The sequence below is a fragment of the Ammospiza nelsoni genome, chromosome 4, assembly GCF_027579445.1.
Source record: "Ammospiza nelsoni isolate bAmmNel1 chromosome 4, bAmmNel1.pri, whole genome shotgun sequence".
NCBI classification, from domain to species: Eukaryota; Metazoa; Chordata; class Aves; order Passeriformes; family Passerellidae; genus Ammospiza; species Ammospiza nelsoni.
Genome location: NC_080636.1, coordinates 74,097,514 through 74,121,263, shown reverse-complemented (window position 1 = coordinate 74,121,263; position 23,750 = coordinate 74,097,514). Strand labels below are relative to the sequence as shown.

At 37.2% G+C, this 23,750-nt stretch overlaps 1 protein-coding gene across 4 annotated transcripts in view; it reads right to left on the bottom strand.

The window, feature by feature from the left end:
• The window catches only part of PALLD (palladin, cytoskeletal associated protein), a 187,390-nt gene extending 168,485 nt beyond the window's left edge, over positions 1-18,905 (bottom strand). For 3 of the 4 annotated variants that reach the window (XM_059469795.1, XM_059469796.1, XM_059469798.1), the window contains exons 1-3: positions 18,880-18,905; positions 17,982-18,032; positions 11,290-12,336 (exon numbers count right to left, since the gene is read on the bottom strand). In XM_059469795.1, coding sequence (XP_059325778.1) covers positions 11,290-12,336; positions 17,982-18,032; positions 18,880-18,884 — 1,103 coding nt within the window. In that variant the 5' untranslated portion in view covers positions 18,885-18,905. Of the gene's footprint in view, positions 1-11,289; positions 12,337-15,239; positions 15,355-17,981; positions 18,033-18,879 lie in introns of those variants that run through there. The other variant, XM_059469797.1, reaches the window with a different exon arrangement.
• Positions 18,906-23,750: the final 4,845 nt, after the last annotated feature.

Genomic DNA, 23,750 nt, shown 5'->3' with positions numbered 1-23,750 from the left:
TTTGTCCCATGTTTGTTCTTGCAGCTGTATAAACCCTATTACAACACTGAGTCAGGTTTCAGGTTGTAAAAATCCCTGATGCAAATGTTAAGATTAGTAAGATTAATTTTTTTTTAAGAAAAAAAAATAAAAAAAGAAACATACTTAGGTCTACTGAGATTACTGCAACTGCTAGTTTCATTGATGGTGGAGAGTAAGGAGATCTGGCAAGGTTTTGTACAAAACAGAGTCAATAATAGATTTATCAGGTAATGTGTTGGAAAAGTTAATTCACTCAAGTTCATAGGAGATTCATAGCATATCCCATAAAAATTGCCTGAATAAGGGCCTTTCACAAAAAACAGAACTGATTTTGGTTTTCACAAAGATTAGGATAAATTCTCACTTGAAATTGGGGAACCAGTAGTCTAGATTGCATAACTTGTTCTAAGAGCAATGTGTTCACATTCTCTGTGATATTAAAAGAATTTACAGTTAGCAATAGGTGCCCATCAATAGTACTATAAATGAGAGATTGATTCTATTTGTCTAAACGTTTTTCCTTGGCCACTTGAAAAGCACAACTTTATCACATAAGAGGAGATAAAGAAAAGCTGTTCACATATTATGCAAACTGTTTTTATAAAGCACTGCAATGCTCACGTGAAAGGCACTGCATAACTGCAAAGTAAGCTATTTTTATAATGCTAATGTATGCATGAATTGCAAGTACATAATATTAATAACATTAGAAACAATGAATCACTTTGATTTGAAGCAGCATATTAGCATTAGACTAAAGGGAACATAACAGATATGTCTTCATAACAGATTTGTGGCAGAAAAATTTTAGTCTCCTAAAATCTACCCTGAATCTAATCCTAAATATCCTAGCCTCTGTTTTGACCTGCAGGTAGCTGAAAAAAAAAAGAACCCCAGTATTTTAGGAGTCATTCTATCTGTTAATTACCTCCAATCCCCAGGCATTTTAACTTCTTTCCCTTTCCCACAGGAAGTCAGATCTAGTCAAGTTCCTACTACTCCCAGTCCTGAGCTGTGTACTCATCTATGCTGAGTAGTATCACACCAACTGGTAGCACACTACTTGAAGGCAGTGAGGTTCTTGCAGACAGGGCACTAACACACACTTTGAACATGCAGTACAGGTGTTCAGCCCTTCTGAAACTTTCCCTTTGTAAATACAGGTGAAATTATCTAATTGAATTATTCCTCTTGATTTATTTAATAAAACAGCACCTTTTCTCTATCCAGATTAGCTACTTATTTAAGAAGTATGCTAATTTCCTGATTTATAGAAAGACATCATATGGCTATTGTTTCAGTTTTCAATCCTTAAACAAATCCCTCAGTGTTTCAGCTGTTAGCAGCTTTTTCCTATTCCTACTGATCAGTTCCCCTTTTGTGAGTCACCTCAGATACGGCAACTTACAGAGGCACAGAAATAGAAATTAAGAACATTTCTTAAATTAATACATGTGAAAATTTTTCTTGATGACAAAAGCTAAGAAACACTTCAATCTCTAAGGGAAAGATATCTTAGTAAAGATTTATTCTGTACAAAGCTAATCTTCCAAATTTTGTTCATTCTGCTATCTTAAAGGAAATTCTATCTCTTCACTACATAGCTACATCATTTTTAAATATCCCAAAGTGTAAAAATCCCAAATAATCTTTTAATTGTCACTTGTCTTCTAAAGCATGTGGAATGTGAAAACTCATGACAACATAAAAGGTCTACTTGATGTTCTTCCCCCACCACACACCTCCAAATGTGAGCAAAATTTTACAAGGTATAAAAACCTCCATAGCTAACTCCTTAACTTTCTTGCTTTCTTTAGACCTTTTTGCTCAGGGAAGGAGAAATATGGATACTATGAGAAGGACTTGAACTTGGATGATCCTCGTGGGTCCCTTCCAAATCAGGATATCCTATAATTCCATGACTTACTTGTTTATTTTTCTATGTTACAGGGAATAGGAGGACAAGGGAATTTCCTTTAGTCCTTCTTTCACCACTGCACGGGCTGGAAAGGCAAGTCCATTTACTAGTAAATGAACCATGGTTCCAGCCCACTTAACAGAGCCCTATCAAACTATAACACTTGTTAGAAAAAACACACTTTCTAGCTGGGTTCCAGAACCAATAAAATAAGCTCATTATTCACTGCTGTTTAATGATTTTTCTTCTATGATTGTTCTATTATAAGCTATTATAAGAAAGGCGATAACCTTTCCTACCTCCCTCAAAACCCTGCCAGCTCTAATAGCCCAAACTGAAGTTTAACATTTTCAGCTATGAGTGTTTGCAGAGAAGTCCTATTTGTTCAATTTCATTATCCATGTCTTTAAAGGTAGCTTTCATGTTGGCAAGAATGTATTTACACAGCATATTTCAGACATGACAGTTTTATTAGAAAGAATTTTTAAAGCATCAAGTTTCAAAGTTATACTTGTATTTACTTAATTTATATTTATAAAGCAATGCATTTTGTTTTAAAAAGATATGTCTTGTTTAAGTAACATTAATAAACTTCTACAGTTGCCCTTAAGAAGGTTTAAAGAACCCAAGATGTGGTATTGCCTTTAGGCAAATGAGCAAGCATGTCAAAGTGTATGAAGCATGATATTTTAAATGGGATTTGGAATGGCACTTCATACCTGTTGAACACTGATAAGTAACAATGCCAGAATTACTTACTTCAAACACCTCTCTGTGAAAAGCCTCACTACTCTTTCTTTCTCTTTCAGTACTAGTAAAATAGGCCTAAATCATGTCAGTTCAATCCTGCCTCTGTTCTACTTAGCCGCTACATTTAGCTTTAATTTTCACAGATCACTTTCAATTAGTCCATGACAAGCAGATTGCCAATGTATTCTCTCACTGCCAGACTTCCTGACTGGTGATGCTTTGCACAATGCTGGAAAGGCCCTGAGACAGCATATAAGATTTATACAAATAAATTCTGAAACATGAAGTAAAAGCAGCCTCTTGGAATTCTGCTTCCGGCACTGTTTCAGCCCCACTTTTCTGGAAAATCTGTATTTTAAAACTACTTCAATTAAGTTGTGGTTTTAAACTACAAATGTTCAACATAAACAAAGCTTGTGTAGTGAAGGAGCTTTCTGAAGACATGTGGTGCCACATTATTTTAAAGTTCATCCAAGTCTCATCCAATTCCTATGTAAATACATGGCAAAAGTCCTTTATGTTTTTTCTACTATTTAGATAGCAGCATAATTTTTATTACTTTACTTTTAAGCTTTTCATGTTAACCATCAAGTATTTTGATAACATTTTCATCCAATCTTTGAGTCTTTTTATAAATACCAGTCCATACTTTATTTATTTTGGGAGCATTACCAAGGAATTTTAGATCTGCATTCTTTCACTGAGAGGCAGAAAAAGAGGAATAAAAAGAATAAAGAAGTGAACAGAGTTGTTTTTAAAATCTCACTAATGCAATCAGAAAAGCTAATCCAGAGACACTGGCATTCACAAACAGAGAAAAATAAAGTACTTGAGCTGCAATTCTCCTCCTAATTCCAGTTTAAGAAAGTAATTCTAGTTCCAATAACTATCCCTTTGATTTTGCAACTGCCTCTTGCAGCACTTGTCTTTATGCCCCTAACAAGCTTTATCCTTCCAATTTCAGGATGAAAAAAACCATGCACAAAAACCAAAACAAAAGCATGAAACTTTCAAACCCCAAAATTTACAAGAGCTATTTCCACATTCATGAAAAATGACAGCTCCAAAGAAAGAGAGCCTGGTGATCCACAGAGCCTGTCTAACAAAGACGAGGAAATGCTTACATCATGTAGTCAAAACTATTCTAGAGAGACAATAAATAAATGAAACATAAGAATAACCCCAGTGTCCAGAATCTACAGATCCTCCCTGGGGCTTTTACAAAACCCACCAAGTAAAGAGTTTCTGTCCCCATAGGCCACCTTCCCAACCACATCCACACATTCTTTTTCATCTTTGAATACTCATTTTGTAATGGATCAGTGGATTGCTCTGCCTGTTTTCTAGCAATTTGTTTATTTAATAAGACCCATATAAATTATCCTGTTATCACAGTCTGAACTTTGTAAAGATCACTTCTCAAAGGAAAGAGCCATGCATTCCTTCCAGGTACCTGTTTTAAATATTGTACTCTGTGGTGTTAGACAGGCAAGCAAGGGAAAAAACCTCACCCTCTCAAACAAAACATTTGGTTATCATTATTGTGGATTAACTCCAGGAGGAAATTAAACTTGAAATAAGCCACTCCCCTTTCCCCTGCCCCTTCTGGCGAGGGAGGGACAAAAGCAGAGCCTATGGGTTGAGAGAACAATTTATTGAAAGATGGTTTCCTTAACATCTAAAGAGAATCCTAAATTTTCAAAATCTTTTATAGCAGTCCTGAAAGAGGAGTGGAAAGGGAATGGAAGGCTGGAGAAATTCCTCCTCCTCTGTTCCTCCTATAGGCTGGGTATGACTATCGATGAATACCCAGAGGTATCAGACAAGAGCAGGCCAAATGGACAACACTGAATGTGCACATCCCTAACGACCCTCATTGCCCTTGACACTACCATGTCAGAAACCAAGACCATGTGGTACATCAACAAAGCAATCCTAACACCTCTCCCTGCTTGGAAAAACACCTTGGCCAGCAGTGCACATGGGCATATACACCAACAGACCAAGCAATGACTGTAACCAGTCACTCCCATAGAGTAATAACCAGGCAATGGCTGTAACCAGTCACTCCTATAGAGTAATAACCAGGCAATGACTGTAACCAGTCACTCCTATAGAGTAACAACCAGGCAATGACTGTAACCAGTCACTCCCATAGAGTAACAACCAGGCAATGGCTGTAACCTGTCACTCCTATAGAGTAACAACCAGGCAATGGCTGTAACCTGTCACTCTCATAGAGTAACAACCAGGCAATGGCTGTAACCAGTCACTCCCATAGAGTAACAACCAGGCAATGACTGTAACCAGTCACTCCCATAGAGTAACAACCAGGCAATGGCTGTAACCAGTCACTCTCATAGAGTAACAACCAGGCAATGGCTGTAACCAGTCACTCCCATAGAGTAACAACCAAGCAATGGCTGTAACCAGTCACTCCTATAGAGTAACAACCAGGCAATGGCTGTAACCAGTCACTCCTATAGAGTAACAACCAGGCAATGGCTGTAACCAGTCACTCTCATAGAGTAACAACCAGGCAATGGCTGTAACCAGTCACTTCTACACAGTAACAACCAGGCAATGACTGTAACCAGTCACTCCTACACAGTAACAACCTGGCTACACACACATGGCACTAAGCTCTGCTCCTCTCTGCAACCACACAATCATATACGACAGGAGTCTCCCAAATGCTGTTCTTAATGAGCACCATGGCAAATCTTCTTTCCAAGTGGTTCTAAGGTAAAAGAACTGTTACCTACAAGTTAAGAAAACTGATGCACTACTAGCATTGATCAGATAGGCCACACTGTTTTTTAAAGCAGGTGGGTGCATGACCTACACAGGCCTTAACTTCACTGTGTGTTTTCCCCAGATGCAGAAAATCCTGAGAGTGTGGCCTCTTATTGCCATGAAATGAATGGAGAATGGAAAAGGAAATATCTGAAAGATGCATGCTACCTACCTAATACCTGCAGGCCACAAATCCCTATGGGCAGCTCCTGCAATAGCTTTTCCATTTGTGCTGGGTTATTAACCCTCAATTCCCCAGCAAAGCCCACTAGTCCAGAGCACTGTTCTAAGAATTAAGAATTATGGAGCAGTTTCACAAGTCACTGAGGTGACTTTCAACACTACATTCCAGATCTGCTCTAAAAGAAAATTCAAACTCCAGGGATGCCTGGAGATGGCCAGGCCTTACCTGAAAATCAGCAAAAGAAAATAAACAAAAGACACAAGAATAGCGTGGTATGGTCCAATAATCAAATAGTATAAAAGGAAATAAATGAGAAGGAAAGAAGGGCTAAAAGAATAATGAGGTCAACTGCATATCGCTATTATGTTGACTTGTAAATGAAGAAAAAAGCCCAACAAAAGTAAAGAAGACATTTTTGATAAAGAGAAATAAAAAATACTACTGTGACACAAAAATATTGAGGATGCAGAAATATAATTTTCATATTGATATGAAGGGAATGATATTGAAGATATTTTATCTTCATTGAGTGTAAATAAAATTCTAAATGACAACATATTACTTTTGAGCAGATTTTTTCAAAAGAGTGTACTGCCATATTAAAGTGGCTAACAACATTTTTCTGTTTAATCTCAGCAATAAGAATGCTGTTAACACTTTCAGATGGCTGTCAATGCTCCCTCCATACACAGAAAAACATCCAGATCTGCAAACAGAGCATTTTTGACCCAAGGAGCTCCTTGGGTACCAGAATATTCTTCCATTCTTAACAAGGACCCTCTGTTTGCAAAGGGCTAGTATGAAGACAGATTAGCAGGATTCAGCTCTGATAAGATTAATAGAGGACTATGGGAGATTTGTGTAAAAAAGTATGTTTATTGGGAAAACATTTTAATAGAGAAAAATATGGGGAGAATATGAGAAAAATGTTTATATTTGTGAGCAATTTGACAACTAACTTCATGTATTATCACCCTTAGGAAATAAATGCAAGATATTCAGGAGATACTTATTATTTACAAAATGTTGCATAATAAGAAAGCCACTATTTCTTGTTGCACTGTCCTAGATATTAATAAAGAATTATAACAGCACTGAAATAATGAAGCAGAAACAATTGCATAAATTGTGGAAGTATTTTCAATAAATTTTAACAGCAAAATATGACATTTTGGGGCTCTGGTAAATCATCTCAAAGCTCAATACAGGACTTTATTTTTTTATTGTATAAGAATAGTACATATAGTTGTTACTGATTTTCAAGTCACAAGAGCCCTCTCCTCCCACACAGAATATATCCTAATCTTTTTTATGTGTTATGAATTATTTCTGCAATCACTGTAGCTAACATAATGCTTGTAATCTACTAAACTCTGTTTTTAAGACACATTAGGCATTTCATGGTTCAGAAGCAAATTTTGGTCTGGGTCAAGCAAACAAGAATGGAATTATCAAATATTTTAAACAAATTAATCATAAAATATCTTCATTAAAATTTCTCACTCATGAAACATGTTTTGATTTTAACTAAGGATACCTAGAATGGTCAAATATGTCCCATTACCACACATACATAAATAACTATTCACATTTGATAAAAATAAGTAGTACTAAAGCCTTGCCATTATAGCACGAGTAGAACATCTCTATCCCCCACCAAGGCACTGGTGTTTTACTACAACTACAAAATCTACTCATAAGAGATTTCAAGGAATAAAACTAAATTCTATCTCTAAATTTTCCTAGCTCAAATCAAGTCCAGCAAAGAAGCAGAAACTACATCTGGGGCACCTCTTACCAAGATTTAAAACTACCAAATTTCCAAGACAAAACTATCAACTGCTGTGTAGGTAGTTTAATCATTGTTGTCCTGTACACTTGGGTTTTTACACATCTGTGTAGATTTGTGTTGAGCATGACTTAATCTGATTTTCAATTTTCTTTGCATCTGTGCCTGATGGGTGGACCATGGTGGTGCCACAGTTTATTGTGCCTTTTTTAGGCTTCAAAGCCTTTAAAGACCGTAAAACTGGGTAAGATTTGGAACCTATAGAAGTCAACATAATTTGGTTTTATTATAAATTTAAATTGTATTTTGCATTTGTTTCTGTATTTTCTAAGAACAGTATTTGGTTGTGCACAAGTAATGGTTCTAGGTGGGCATTTTGGGTATTGTTACAATCAAATCTAGGCAAACAGAACTTATGAGAAGAAAAGGATTATAATGAGAGCAAATTATTTCCTTAAAGCAAAGAAACCTTGTTCTTGTCATGTAGTATGTGGAAAGTGATTTATTTTTTGCTTTGATTTGTATAATTTTTTGCATCAATTTGCTGTGGAAAAAGGAATGTATTTTGTACAAAAATTCCAATACCTCTTATGCTTCAGAAGCTGGGTGAATATCTGTAAATATTTTAATCACAGCTTACAGCTCAAGGTAGACCGCAGAAAATACTTTAATCATGGCTTACAGCTCCAGGCTTTGAAGCATTTAAATATTCAGGTGGTGAGGAGAATGCTGAAGAGGTCTAAGTCACACCCAGCTGGGATTTGCTTTAGCTAGCTCAAGGCTAATATGAGTATTTTAAACACAGCATTGCTGATGCACTTTGAAGGACAGTTACTCACTGATACATTGGTTTTGAGAGTAACAGACATTTTGTTTCAACTTGTATTTCACATGTTTTAGACCTTCTTTAGAAGGCAGATATCCTAGAACTTCTCAAATCACTATGTACCTTCCTAGGTCTCAGGCTGGAATCTGGAATCTTACAGAAATATAATAATTCTTCTGACCAGTGACAAAATATTCATTTTAAGAAATCTGATTTTCTGCTAGTAGAACTAGCAAGTTAGACATTGAACTTTGAAAAAAAAAACCCATTAATGATACTTGAAATGTAACTGATTATTTCCTTTTGGATTTCAACACTAAGATTGTAGTTGTAAGTTCTTCTGTCAAAATATACTTTTTTTCTATTTGTAGTACAAAACTACTTTGGTCAAGTTTTGTCACTCAAACCATAACACTTACTGTTTTACTTTCAGCTGTGTATGGCTATGAACATCTAAGGAACTTTAAATTTAAGAGGTTTTCCTAATCAAATAACCTTTAAATATACACCTTGTCATTACACAACATTTGATGTTTTCTTCAACTATACTAAGGTTCTGCAACATTGTTATGTTTATCCTCATAAGAAAAGTAGCTGCATAGAGAAGGACTCTAGCTTAACTTTGTATAGGCTGAGGACTTAAAAAGTTTAGATACAAGAAAGCTATGAAAAGGGAAGAGAACCAGTTATAAAGATCACTTGGGTCCAGGATAAAATATGAGGCATAGAAAAGCAGTAACATGCTACAAGACCAGAAAAGCCTATGAAGATTCCTTTGAAGGCCTTTTGCTCTGGCATCAGTTGGATATTTCATAGTTGCCAGTGATGGATGCTGCTTAAATATCAGCTGTATTCATTATTACACTGGACAACTTTTTGAGTGCCTGGTGAAATAAGAATTTAGTGAGTTTCCTGTCACCATTAAACTATTGTTACTTCCTCATGACTTTAGGAAATGTGGCTTCCAGTTTTCTTTCCAGCTGAGGCAAAAATAAAACTGAGCAAAAAACCCCCCCACAAAAATCCCAACTGCTTTCAGCTTTAATCACACTTATCACACAAAGTTCCAAAAACAGCCTTTACAGTGGCTACGTTATTGAAACTGGATTTCCTGGGGAAAACTAGAAGAGCTGAAGCCTGGTTTCTACAGATTGTGTTGCTATATGCAAATGTACAGACTGTGACTGGCCTGGCTCATGCCCTTGTCTGCATCTCCTGTTGACCAGATTTGGCATGTGCCAAAAGGGTCACTCTGACACTTCTCACACCAGGTAACTGTTCAGCTTGTTCCATTCTTTCGGCAATGCAATACAATGCTTTCCTAATATCCATTTCTACTTTCTTCCTATTCAGAAACCTTCACAAAGAGCTTAATATCTTTTACACATTTATTTTTCTGGCTAGTTTCTTCAGAAAACTGTAAATATTTTGAATTCATATGATTATGGTCTGAAGATTGTTTTCCACATATATTACAAACCCAGAAACCCAGTCTAATGAAACAATAGTCTAAGTAAAGTGCTTTAGAAAACTGGATTATTTTCATTACCAAAATACAAGAGAATGGTCAACTATTATTGTATCACTGATGTTTTGTTTTATTTTTAAACCATATAAAACTCCCATTTGCAGAAAATACTTCTGAAAGTAGCACAGACATTCTTCACTTGCTCTGCAATATGTGGGTGGTTTTAAATAGGCTTGTCTTTTTCCACTGCAGCAAATTAACTATTTACTGGCTATATATATGATACACCATGAAACTCCTTTTCATATCCAAGAAGAAGGACAGTGATGTGCCTAGATGATACTATGAAACTGTTTATCAGTTCCCAGTAATGCTTTTATAGATGAAAATCCACAACATATTTTTCAGCATGCTTTCTCATCTGGAAAGAACCCCCTCCTTTCCCCAAGATTCAGACTTTGGAGTCTCCCCCAAACATCGCTCAAGTGTTTGCTGTCTCTTAATCCCTGAGCGAGCCTTGGTTTTTGCTCTCTTGGCTCCACAGCGGCGCTCACTTGAGGGCTCTGTGCCGCCCGTGCTGTGTGTGAGTGACCTCTTCAGCCAAGTCGCTGTCACTACAGAAAGGACACGCAAAAGAAGCGCTTCGACTTCCGAAATGAGTAGTTTTCGAGGTGCAGCTGCCGTATTTTTCCTCTCTTGAGGACCCATAATGAAACAGAGATGAAGGGGGAAATTCGTTTTCAATGGAAACTTTGAAAAATTTTTATTAGTAACTTCTTTCAATTGCCAGATGGAGAATTATTAATAATTATTTAATAAAACCAATTCAGGAATGGACCATGAAAGCGTATTAATTTGACAGTCAGGGAGCTTTGCAAGAGCCCAAAAATTAGCATGAATCATATTTGCCACAGTGCAGTAATGGCTGTATCTACAGACTGCTAACATAGCACAATTGTGTGTGTCAAAAGGGAAACAAGACAGAAGTTACACATTAATTTATACTGATGTGATTACTTAAAAGTATACTTGATTTTACAATAACCAACTATTGTGTCAGCAATGTTTCTCATTACTCATTTCCTCAGTCATTAAAAGCCTTCTTATTTTATGATTCTGCCTGAGTTAAAATTCAGAAAAACAGTTTACATGGCTCTTGGAGACATTCTAATTAATCAGCAGTAAAAACTGTATCATCTTCTTGAGATATGCTCTTTAGGAGCAAGCTGTCTCTTCTTTTATCCAGATTGATGAAGTAACCATCACATAGAATGTTGCTAGAGCCAATTCTATTTCTAATTTTGCCATGTGGCTCTTAAATCAAGAAGAATTTAATTTCCTAAGCAAACAGACATTCTAGTGTCTTTATTTCACGCATTCTAGTGAAATAAAGACACTAGAATATGTTATTCTTTGTCCTTTGTAAAATTTCATGATTGACTGCTCTTATGTGACTGCCTCTAAGCAAGTCAGTGTCATACCTGTCCTTAGGTATCTTCCACAATCAGGTGATGCTGTCTGGTGACTTAGCACCTACCTGACATCAGGAACTGGGTTGCCAGCAACTCTGCACTCCAGTAATACTTTGTTTCCTTCGGCAACTTCCTGACTCCGGAGCTTCTGAGTGAATAGAGGTGGTGAAAGTTCATGCTCTTCCATGTTGATGAAGGGACGGCACAGGACCATTTTGCTCTCCATGATGCTCCCCCTTCCAGAATAGTGTTCTCCATTCAGATGAAGTCCAGGTAATTTTTCCTCAGGCTCAGTCTCTTGATGTGGTTTGTCAAACTCCTGGCTCACCAAGGTACTTAAAGCTGGTTGTTTCTTGTTAGGTGACAGGTATCCACTGTCTGGAGAAGAAGAGTCCCCATCGGGACTACGGCCCCTTGTCTTTGCTGCCTGTCTAAATATAGATGATAACTCCTCTATGAATGTGGCAGCTTTGTCACACAGCTTGTTCCTGAAAGGAGCTTCTCCCTGCAATGTCGATTCAGAGTTCGGGCTTGTCTTAGGCATACATGCACCAACTTTCTCTGAAAATTTCAGGCTTCTGACAAAGCTGGGACTAGCAGGTAGAAAAGGTGAGGTGCTTGCTTGTCTCCTAGAAACTGTGACAAAACTATCCTCTGTCTGAGGTGCAGTGGATTGCTCTTTCTGATTCCTTGGGAGAGCATGACTTGCAGCAGACGAAGGCCAACAGCTCGCTTGAGGTGTCTCTACAGTGTCTTGCTCATGCAGGTCAGTGTCCCTGAAAGAAGGGGTTTCTGAAGGGCTAGAAAGAGGGGTGTTGAGATAATGAGTAAAGTCTGGTGCTGTGTTCTCATCTTCCTCCATGGAATTGGCAATGGCTTCTCGAGCTATGTCAAGGCTCTTACTTATCTCCTCCTGGGTAAGGAAGGCAGAAAGTTCATTTGAAAATTCACCATTCTGTGGGTCTGGCAGGGAATCACAGAAAAATTCATGGTAAGATGAAGCTTCTGACATATTTTCAGGATATCCCTTACTGCTGTCTCTTTCTGGAGAGTAAGTCTCCTTCAGCATTAAAGAAAGAGGCAATGCCCGGCCACAGCCTCTGTCTTGCATCCTGGAAGACACAAGAACAATTCCTTAATTAAAAAAGTTACATCCTAGTTCCCATAAGCTACAAAGCTGTAAGATAAGCAGAACATAATGATGTATGACATACCATAAACCTTGTTTTCTATTAGAATGAGCCAGGACTGCAAATTGTCTAGATGGAAATGAGAGCACTTAGGAGTAATTTTTCTTATGAATCTTCCCTCAGAAGTATCAAGACATCCTTTGCCTGTATATTGCCTAGCACAACATTAATTCCACTGGATCAATATGATATATGGTGTTATTTCACATCTGATTGGTTATTTTGCATCAATTCTATTATGCTTCATTTTTTTTTCTGGTTTTAGCCTTATGAAGATTTTGGGAATATATTTACTTTTCTCTTTCCCATAACATTGCCTTCCAGACATTAAACCATCAAATTCTGAGAGAAGTGTTCAACTTGAAACCATTATGAGGATACACACAAGGATATTTGGATTAGAAATTCCAAATTATCCTTTCTGTTTAATGTTGATAATGTGTTTAATATTGTTTTACTTATTGTGCTAACATTTTTAACTTGTTACCAGTTTAGTAGCACTTTCCTCAACACTGAAAAATTACCATATGCTAGAAGTAAAGCACTGAAGAAATAGATTTCACAACCTATATATCATCCTGCTCAATGGAAGTGTATAATGTATATTTTGTACCAGTTTCACAAAGCAGAGAAGCATTTATACCCCTCCAGTTTCCCAACATGACTTCAGAATTAGGATGAGCATTCTGTTTAAAGTCAGCAAGAAACAAGACATCAGGGAAACCACACTTTCCCCAAGGGAAGGACTGGCCTGAAAATCTCCTTGCTGAAAAGTACTTGTCTACCTGGTCACCAGATTTTGGCTGATGAGAGCTGAAACATAATTATTGTTTCTGCAGAGAATTTCATTGAATTGCACAACAGAGGTTTTAGTTTCCCTGAAAAATTCTCTTATTCCAATGATAATTTGTACAATAAAAAAATTTACATAAGATTTAAAAAGAGAAAATTTCCTTTAATTCTCTACTGATAGTGGAGAAATGGCTTGACAATCATGCGATGCACTCGGATGTATTTTACATCAGCTTGTGCAGGCTCCAATTACCTGTAGTCACTAAACCAGGGCTTAGCCAGCGTGTAGTCATTCAATGACTGATAGATGGTTGGAATTCTTGGCTTAGCATATGTATCTCTTGATTTGCCTGTTTGTCTTGCCAACAGATACAACTCAATGTATAAAAGAGAAGTCTAAGAAACCCAAAGCATTTAGGGTTTGAGAAATGTTTTTATAGAATTCAGTGATAAGTTTATTATTTGCTGGGATTACGTTTTCCTTTCCTGTTATCTGTGCTTACAGGGCAACAAATTTAGCAACCATGCCAATCTCTTGTCAACAAAATCTAAAAAAGTATATACAGTATAACTGACTACCACATAGCAGCTTTAAAGAAAGAATCTGAGAAGCCCAGCAAACAGTTGGTCTAGAGGCTCAGCTGTTCAGGCATAAACTGGAGGAATGCCAGGGAAACAAGAGTTAAAACTGCAGAGTTTCTTCCTGCTTAATCTTAGATTTAAAAAAAATAATTGTATTCAAATGAACAAAGGTGCTATTCAGACAACATGTAACGTCTGTGCTTCAAATTATATCTTTCTTTAAATCTGACCCACATGGGTTCCTAGCTTGTTCACATCTCAAAGTGGCACATTACATACTCATATAAACTTCCCTGACTTCCAACAATGAGCTGCTCTAATGTTTCAATGGGCTCTTTCATGGGTAGGACGACAATTTTACTTATTGTTATCCACCCAACAGGATGATTAAAATTAGTGTATTATGAATTCACATATTTCTTCCCAATACTCAGCTTTGTCATTAGAAAAATACAAATTAGAAAAATATAGTAATTTTCAAAGCCTGGTGTCTAAATTAAGTGAATAGTCTAGACCTGGATATTTAGATAAAGTTGATGGATTTAAATGTGCTGATTTATAGGCAATTTCTTATGCTGATAAGCCTTCTTGGTGAGAAAGTTCCTGAAAATGGATTCATATGTCTAGCTTTAGGGAGCTGAATGGAAGCTTCCAGGAGAAAGCCTTTTTTCAGCCATACTGTAATACATAAATTCACTATTCTTTTAGAGCAACTTGTAATCACAGTGAACTGGAGGTGAAGTATCACTAACCCTATCAAGTAGCTTATAAGATCATAATTAGAAATTTTGAATGCTATTTCTAGCTTCTCCAAGTTAGACTACAATGTATTTATAACAGTTTTCATCATCATACTCATTAGGTAACCTGCAAAGTCATATACTGTATCATTTAAAGACACAAGCATAAATTACAATGAAATTACAATGTTGCATGCAGATCAACATTATTACATACAGACTACTTATGGGGTCCTATTTGTCAATATTTAAAATTATGCCCAAGTAAAACCACATTTTTTATCATGCAGTTTAAACACTTATTCAAAACCCAATACAGATGCTCTAAAGAATCCTATGGTAAATATAAAAATTGAAATGTATTGGATTACAACAATTTCAGGAAAAAATAGAGTAACTAATCAAATTAAGGTTTTGTAAGGATATATAGTAAAATATGGGAAAACATAGAAAAATAAAGGACTTGTTTAAAAAAAATAAACATCTTGAATTTGCAGAACCTGCCAAATAAGAAAATATGATTTAACATGACCCAATCATTACTTAACAGGACCCATATCTTCAAAAGAATCGTATGAAGAATGAAATGTATCTAGTACGATTTTTAAAAACAAAAAAGGCACATGCTTTTTCTCTGAATTTTGAAATCCTGCAAAATTACTCCACAAACACAACAATTACGACCAGCAGAAAATATAAAACAGATCTTACAATGAGCAGGCCAGTATGAAGAGTTCAAGTATAATTAATAGTAGGTAAAGTTGTTTTTCTCCTTCTCTATCTGAATAGGCTTAAAGTTGCTCCAGCTCTTCACTGAAGCTTGCTTGGTCCTTAGTCGAGGGGACGGTGGCCTGTTACATCCGTCCCCTGTGCCTATGCAATTCGTACCCCCTCAGCTATATTTGGTAACTGAACTCATGTTTCAGCAGACTGCCACTATCTGGAATTCCAGCAGAAGCGACGTTAGGCCTGGAAGTGGCACAAAGTTCTCTGTGCTTGCTACTCAGAAATTCAGAGTACCTAGCCATTCCCTTTTCTATACCATTTTATGATAATAGGTTTTTAATTTTTTTTCAACAGCATTATTTTCATGATAATAGATAAAATAACTGCCTTTTTCTGCTAAGAATAGTTTAAAATCAATAGCTTCCTTGTGCACCTTAAAATCTTGTAGAAAAGAAAAAATTAGAATAATTTAGTTTGGAAAAAACCCTTAATATTTTTAGATTTATGAGTAGAAATACAGAAACTTTTTGTAATAATTGATAAATAATCTGTAACCATATAATACACTGTATAAAGAAATTAACCTACTGGATTTTCACATCTCAAGTGAAATGATAAAAGAAAAGAAGTATCTCCTTCAGAAAAGGCACAAAAAATCCATGGAAAACATGTATGTTTTAAAAATACCCCACAACTGTGACACATGTATTAACACTGAAACAATCAAAATACATTTTTGGTTTCTATAGAGTTGCAGAGCATAATGTGTTACAGAGTCAATTCTCCCTTACTGTCTCTGTTAAGGAAGTACTTTCACCTCATTAAAACTCCTGTGAGAATTTAGTCCTAGGTAAAAGGAAAAAAAAAACCTGTCCAAAAGCACTTTTTCAAGCACATAATTTCTGTTAAAACCAAGTGAAAGGAAGAAGTAAACATGAAGACTGTTGGTTTAATCTAGAGACTTTATCACAGTTTCCAGAAATAAAAGCACTGTGTGGGCAATGTGGTTTCTGCCAGATTGCAGCCTATTGGGAGTCACATGCTGCAGAGTGGATAGAAGAAATCACAGCTCCAAAGAGACGCTACAGCCCTCCGTGCCTTCTGCCAGCATCCATTACATCTGCTCGCGCATCTGAAATCATTTTGTACGCTGGCATTTGCTCCTAGCTCAAGGTCTTCTAGATACTGCCTTGCAGTTTTTACTCAAATTTGTTCCTTGGCAACAATGGAAGTGCAGTAGATGAACTCTTGTGACAGAAGAGCTCAAGAGACTCAGAGCTCCCTACAGGATCCAGACCATCTTTATGTAGTAACAAGTGCCAGTACCACACACCCTATTTCAGTGCTTGGTAGAGCATCTTGGCATCTTCATACAGGCAATTTCTGTCCCCTAATCACAGCTTGAACAGGCTCACTGCTGGACTGGGAATGCTTCACAATGTGTACAAACCCCATTTTTGCAGCTTGAGATCCTTACCATGTTGTAGTGAAACTAGTTAAAAGGATTTTTTTCCAGGTAATTTTACAGTGATTTCAGTGTGCCAAATAAGAACAGAACCATGATTCTAAAAATTTCAAGCTGAAAACTGTGCACAAACAAGGAGCTGGTTATCCAAGAGTTAACCGTTGTATGCCTAATTTTTAAGCAGTCACCCCACAAAATAAAATCAATGTCCTTTTTCAGGCACCCAGCATCTCCACTAAACACCCAAAACTTTGCCACCTTGGAATGGGAGTCAAAAATAGCCTGCATATAAACAGCAACAAGCTGCCTTGGGCTATCTTCAGCATTTTCTGCAGGGAGTGGGTGGATGAAATCCTGGTTCTCGCAATTATGTGTTTAAATTTTCACTTCTAGGAATAAAATATATCTGCCTGTAGATATCTGCAGAGATATTTTAGAAGAAATTTAGCTTTCTGAATACAAATAAAGTATTATTTTGTGTAAATGAAGTATGCTAAATACTTTTTGTACAGCATGATAGAAACATTTGCCCAGAAAGTAAAAGATTAGTGTTCAATTAATTCCTCTTCAACAGTTAATGAAATAGTCTTCATAACCTGAAAATAGGGCAAGGTTTTATAAAGCTCTATTAAGCCATGAATAAAGTTTCCCAACATTCTTCTTCTATGATTTAAGGAATGCTTATATTGTTTGATGTGTACTGAATATTTTGGAATCAAGATCTTCCATTTTTATTGCAAAAACAATGTGTGTTCTCCCTTATAAACATAGTAAAGGCAGTAGATCACTATAAACAAATGGCAAACATTAAAACTTTGGAACAGCTACACATTTTGTAAGATGAACACACTTTAATATGCAATGACGTAACAATTTAGCATTTGCATATAATATTTTAAAATTAATAATAGCATCAAGCAAGATCAGATATACAGCTAATATGCTCACTCCATTCCTATTGCAGTATTATGGAAAATTCAGCTGATGAACAGAACTCCACGGAGATAACAGTTTTCCCTACCAATATATTTGATGGAATGCAGCTGCAGTTTCCCTGAAACCTTAATAATAGTTTCTAACACTAGTCAGCTCAAGTCCTTCCAAATCCCATCCCAAATGCCATAAAACTGTTCTGGTTGTACAAGCTTATCATTTGATCTGATGAAGATGTTACATAATGCAAAAGATTTTCATCGTTAATTGTATAAAACCAAAATACAAAATACTATAATGTACAATACCCAAATGATTCATGTACTTACCTGAGAAAGCAGAGCACCTCTGTTATGGTCCTTGTTAATTTGTTTCTTACTCTAAATAGCAACAAGATAAAATACAAGTAGATAAGCAATCTCCTTTCCAAGACCTGAAGTCAAACACCAGTATGCAAACTTCAAATAGAAATCTCTCAGAACTGCTTCTACTTTAAGCAGCAGGGAGAGATACAACCTCCTTTACCAGTTGCCACAGAAACCTCCAGTTATTTTGAGTTACTAACAGACATTTTTTTCCACCTCTGAAAGAGCAAAAAAATAATCTGGTTGCCTGTGCTTAAACAGACTGGGTCAATGTCTTGCTGTAGTTCAATGCCATACATAGCTTTGTTCTTTAGTTTCCCTCAGTATGCAAAAAACATTTAATTATGCTTGCAAATACATTTTTTTACATAGCTAGAGCTAATCTATGTTTCATAGAGTGTGTTGGAAGTCTCTACCTGTCATATATGTATGGAAGTGTCAAATGCAGCAAGCAATGTCATTGATATTCAAATAATTTTTTCCAAGTTTCTCTGAGAATCTTGGCAGTGCAGTGGGAAAGCTTATATGCCTTCAGCTTTTCCTAGTAGTTGTATGATAATCAGTCTGGAAGAAATACAGCAATTTTTCAAATTAAAATAATAACAGAACAGTAATAATAACTCCCAGCCTTCTTTTACAGAATATTTCATCAACAAAGAGATTGAGGGGCTGCAAGTAACAACACATCAATAAACTTTGAAAATAATACAACTTGCTAGAATTGCCACAGCTGCGAATAGGAAAGGAAACCATAAAACAGAAAGGAAGGCTAAGTAACTCACAAAGAACTAACACCATTCTGCAAACTGGGAAAGAGATGAACACTTCTCAGTCCAAGATCTATGGTCTATCTAAGGTTTACCTCATCAAGAGAAACTTGTCATTCTGCTTCCCTTATGTCAAGACTACTAGAACACTTGGAATATCATTCTGTCTCAAGATGCTCAAGATGATCATTCTGTCTCTTTATTAGCCGAATAGGTAATAATGGAACACATGCACAAACAGGTGCATGAGCTACTTGACCGGTGAGTGCCCCCAGCATCCCTCAAAATGTCAAAGGAATTTTGTCAGGAGTTTGCATTCCTGTGCGCTGTGATTAATTCACTTTTGCAGCTGCGGCTGTGAAGCACATTGTGCCGTCACGGATTTATCACAAAGGTGAAGACACATAGGGCAAAGCTGTTTGATCTTTGCCTACGAACACTGTGCCCAGGGTACAGATGTCTCTGTGCACGTTACCTGGGGGCGGGCGGTGCCCTGCGAAAGGCGGCGCTGTCTGAGCCTGCCTCTTGCCAGGCCCTGTGTCCATCAGCCTCCTTCAGGGCCGTGTCACCATGACACGCTGGTTCCTGACTGCCTCTTGCCAGGCCCTGTGTCCATCAGCCTCCTTCAGGGCCGTGTCACCATGACACGCTGGTTCCTGAGCCTGCCTCGCTGCCTGGCCAGACCCTTCACTCGCAGCCCCGCACACGCTCTCCTGCGTGAGGCGCTGAGGGGAAAACGCGGACGGGCTCCGGGTTTGGACCAGCCACTGGGCGCCGGTGAATGGCGACGGTGCTGGCGGTGAAGAGGTGCCGGCCAGAGCCGGCCAGAGCGGCTGCTCAGGCGGAGCAGGCAGGGTGAGGCTCTGTGGCGAGGGACAGGGAGAGTGGAGCCTGCCGCTCTGTGCGGCTGTGGCGGCAGCGGGTGCCCACGGGCCGAGCTCAGCCTGCGGGATGTGCTGCTGCGCAGAGCGGCATGGAGGCGCGGCCGCACCGCACCGGCGGAACTCACCGCTGTGCCATGGAGCTGCGACCACACGGCGCCGACGGGGCTCACAGACGTGCCATGGAGCTGCGACCTCACCGCACCGGCGGAGCTCACCGCTGTGCCATGGCCTGGAGAAGGCCTTCCCACTGCCCGGTTCTGTTAAAATATTTAAAGTGTGTTATCTAGTGGTGTCAAAGAAAAGAAATGAGGTGTCAGCAAACTCTGAATTGGCAGTCTTCTGTGGTTCAAGTAGAAAGGCCGTTCCGCATTTTAGCATTTGGGAATGTATACAAATAAGAATTTAGGCAAGCATGTGTTACAGCTGAGTTTAGTACAAAAAGTTAAATCAATTTCATGTTGAATTAAGAAGCAAGAGGGGAATGAGTGAAAGTTAAAGAAGGCAGCACCAATGCAATCTCATAAGGATAGAGAAAGCAAGGATGGAATTTGTCAGTGTAGCACATGGCAATGTAATTGAGATAGTATAGTAGGGCAAGTAAAGATTTCAAATTATATGACAAGTTTAAGAGATCTAAGCTATATCAGCTCAGTGTAGTATTACATAATTGTAGTATTACATAAGTTTCTAAATAAAAGAAGGGAAATAATTTAGAGTTAAAACACTCTAGTGGAAAATCTCTGTCACAAAAGTAATGCTCTAACTTAAACAAGCTATTTGAAAAAAGAAAAGCAACCTGTTAATGTTAGACAGTTAATTTTTTTCCTGACTCTGCAAAGCAAAGTTAACGCTAGTCTCTTTCTTAAAATTTTCTTTTAGGAAGTCCATATACAAGACCTTAGTTCTAATTCTGCCCAGTTTTGTTTAACTTAAATGCTTTAAGTGTTACTCTTCTCTGAGTGGATTTTGTCCTGTATGTTGTACATGTTAGTCATATTCATTATGGCTTTACCAACTCTTTTATTTTCAAATTAATTACATGTGTTATAACTACCTGTGCTGTATCTGAAAAGTTACTCACCCCTCTATGCGGAGTATGGAACTGCTTAATTCTAAGTGCTGCAGTCCTATTCACATTAGATATTACCTGTACCTCTGTGAAGATTATATTTCAAACAGAGCTGATTTTTTCTTTTATATATGAACTACTTGCACTTATGCATATCATAAAATTCCCACAGCTGGGGAGTGAAAAAAATGCTTTATAGCATCACATGTCATCCTTTAATGTTGTATGTGCTAAGATTTAGATTTTCCTCTTCGTGAGGAAAATGATCTCTATTAGATCAATTTTAGCTGCAAGCCTACAGTGCATATTTTACATGTTTATATTCACAGCCAGTCATGTATTTGGATTCCTTCTTAGCATGTGAAATGTGTTTGATCTGAGCAGGCACAGACAGAGCTGAAGTTCAATACCAGATAAAAGCTTCTTTCTTTACAAGGGGATTAACTTTGAAAATGGACTGTGCTCCTTTCAACAAAATGTGAGATGCTGATCTGTAGGAAAATAAATATTTACTTCTTTCTCCTTTTTTCATCTTTACCTTTGTAGCAGCTATTGCATGCTGTCTTTTGATTATGCCGAATGTATTGCTGTAGGAAGACTCCACCTGCCACCAAAAAACATGTCTGATGCCAGATAGGGGTAGACAGCTGTGTATTCCTGCCAGAGTCACAGCACTAACAAAGACAAATGTGCAGGAATGTGACATCCATACGTCTGGAAAGAGGAATGAATGCTGAAGGAGGAACATGGAACAGCTGATTACTTCCACTGTTAGCTTCAGTAGAACTAAATTAAAAAAAAAAAAAGTTAAAACACAGCTGGCTATTTAGAACGAACTGCTGAGAGATTTGTCAGTCAGTAGCTCCTATTAGGGAGACACTTAGCTTGGGGATATTTTTGGAAAGAGTTTCCCTGGAGTTGGAGAGACTTCAGGCCTTTTGCTTTTTTCTGATTGGCCAACAGACAGGTGCTGAAAAAGGTGGTGGCAGAAATATTGCAGACGTGGTGAATTACACACAGACAAGCAACAGCAACTTTCTTCTTGTTTTATGATAAGCTATACCATGTAAAAATATAACAGAATTTTTCCTTTCTCTCTTTCTGTTGTGAAATGAAAAGAGATCAGACAAAGAACTGATTCATGTTGGTTGAAAATACAATTGCCTGCATTTAGAATTTGGGAGGGGCATGTTCTACCATAGCAAAAGTTTAACACCTTAAAACTAAAACCAGGTGGGTTTTCTTGTGTTTAAAGAGTCTGTGTGCTTCAAACAGAAATGTATTATTGCATTATATATTAAAAATTTCCTTTTAGATAGAAATCATGTAGCAAACAAACTGTTTTTAAAAATAGGTGCTTTTAGGAATGATACAAAGTAGGCCTCCAAGCTTGTGAGAGAAGAAGGAGCCTTTCAGTGGCAATGACAACTTGTGTGACAGCACTGAGAATGCTTGTATGTCTTCATTTTGGATTCAATTTCTAGAGTTTGGACCTCAAAATTGAATCCACTGGTTCTGTCAAAAGCAAAAATTAGAACTTGGACAGAGTACTGATCTTGTACTGATAAGTCCATCGCTCATAAACAGCTTCAGAGACAGTGACTAAACATTGCTGGGGTACAATCCTGATACTTTGGCTTTGATGGATTGGAAAAATTGACAGTCAGGATTTTTTTAAGTTAAACAAGCTGTCAAACACCATCTCTGTTTAGACAGCATCCAGCTTTTTCTTTTTCTTAAAGGGTGATTATTTCTGGTGAAAAAAAATACAATGCAGAGGCAAATTGAGTACATTTAGAAGGCAGTGATGAAAAATCATTAAAAAATATATTTCAGACAAAACATGATAATTTCTACTCACCATCAAACATGAAAAGTGCATGACAAGATGTGCACACATCTTATCTTTATTTAAAGATATGTTTTTACATGCTTTAAATTCTCCAGCATCAGGTGTGGACCTTGTATTGGTTTTTGTTGTATCAAAGTAGGAAAAATTCATTTTAAATTAATGTATTTCATAGTTGATGAATGAGATGTCATTTGAGTTTCGGTGGTTCTTCACACAGCAGTCTTCTGGTCCTTACATGAGCCTGGTGGTATTAGTCAAGAAAAGGGAGTCAGACTGATGGATCAGTGAACTAATGAATTCTCTGTAAAAAGTGAAATGTCACTGATTATCATGCAAAATATTCACCAAGTCAGAGAAAGAATGCAGATCTGGGAGGAAACAGTCTAGACAGCCAGGACAACCATCCTTTAATGATCATGCAAGTACACATTTGAGAGTTAAAAGCATGATTGAGACAACTGAGAGAGCCACTGAAACAATGATTCATCTAAAAGGATTACTGGAAACACCACTTTCAAACTCTTTGGAATACAATTTCTGGCTTTGTCATCAAAACCTGACTAAATCCAAAGAACCTGGCAGATGAAAGAGGAGATTTTTGTAATACTACCCCAAAAGACTCTAAAATTCTAAGATGCTATATGAACAACGTAGTACATATATTATTTGCTTTGAAATTTGGGCAATGGTAAAACCTGGCTGTAACCCAGAGAATTTAGGCAATAAATCTGTTACTGAAAAGCTTTTGCAAAAGCATTAACTGTACAGCTGCACATGTGGTACAGATAGAAATACAGGCATATCTGGTGGGCAAGATTAGGATCCAACAGAACCAACCAATCTAGGTTTTTCTTTATATACCAAGAGAGAAGGAAGGGTGATCTAACCAAAACAAACCAAACAACAAGCTGTTTAATTCCCTTTGTTTCCACTCTCAGATCCAAACAGTCTGGAGAGTTAAAGTTTGTGTTGCTATAAGCAGGTTTAGAAGAGGTGTTAGATATATTTTATATGGAACTGAAATAATAATTACTATATAATACATGTATTAAATACATAATAATTATATATATAAGTGAAAAATTATATTACAGCTACAATATGTAAATACACTGTATTCAGGAATTAGCAAACACAAAAATTGTATTATTTTGACATACT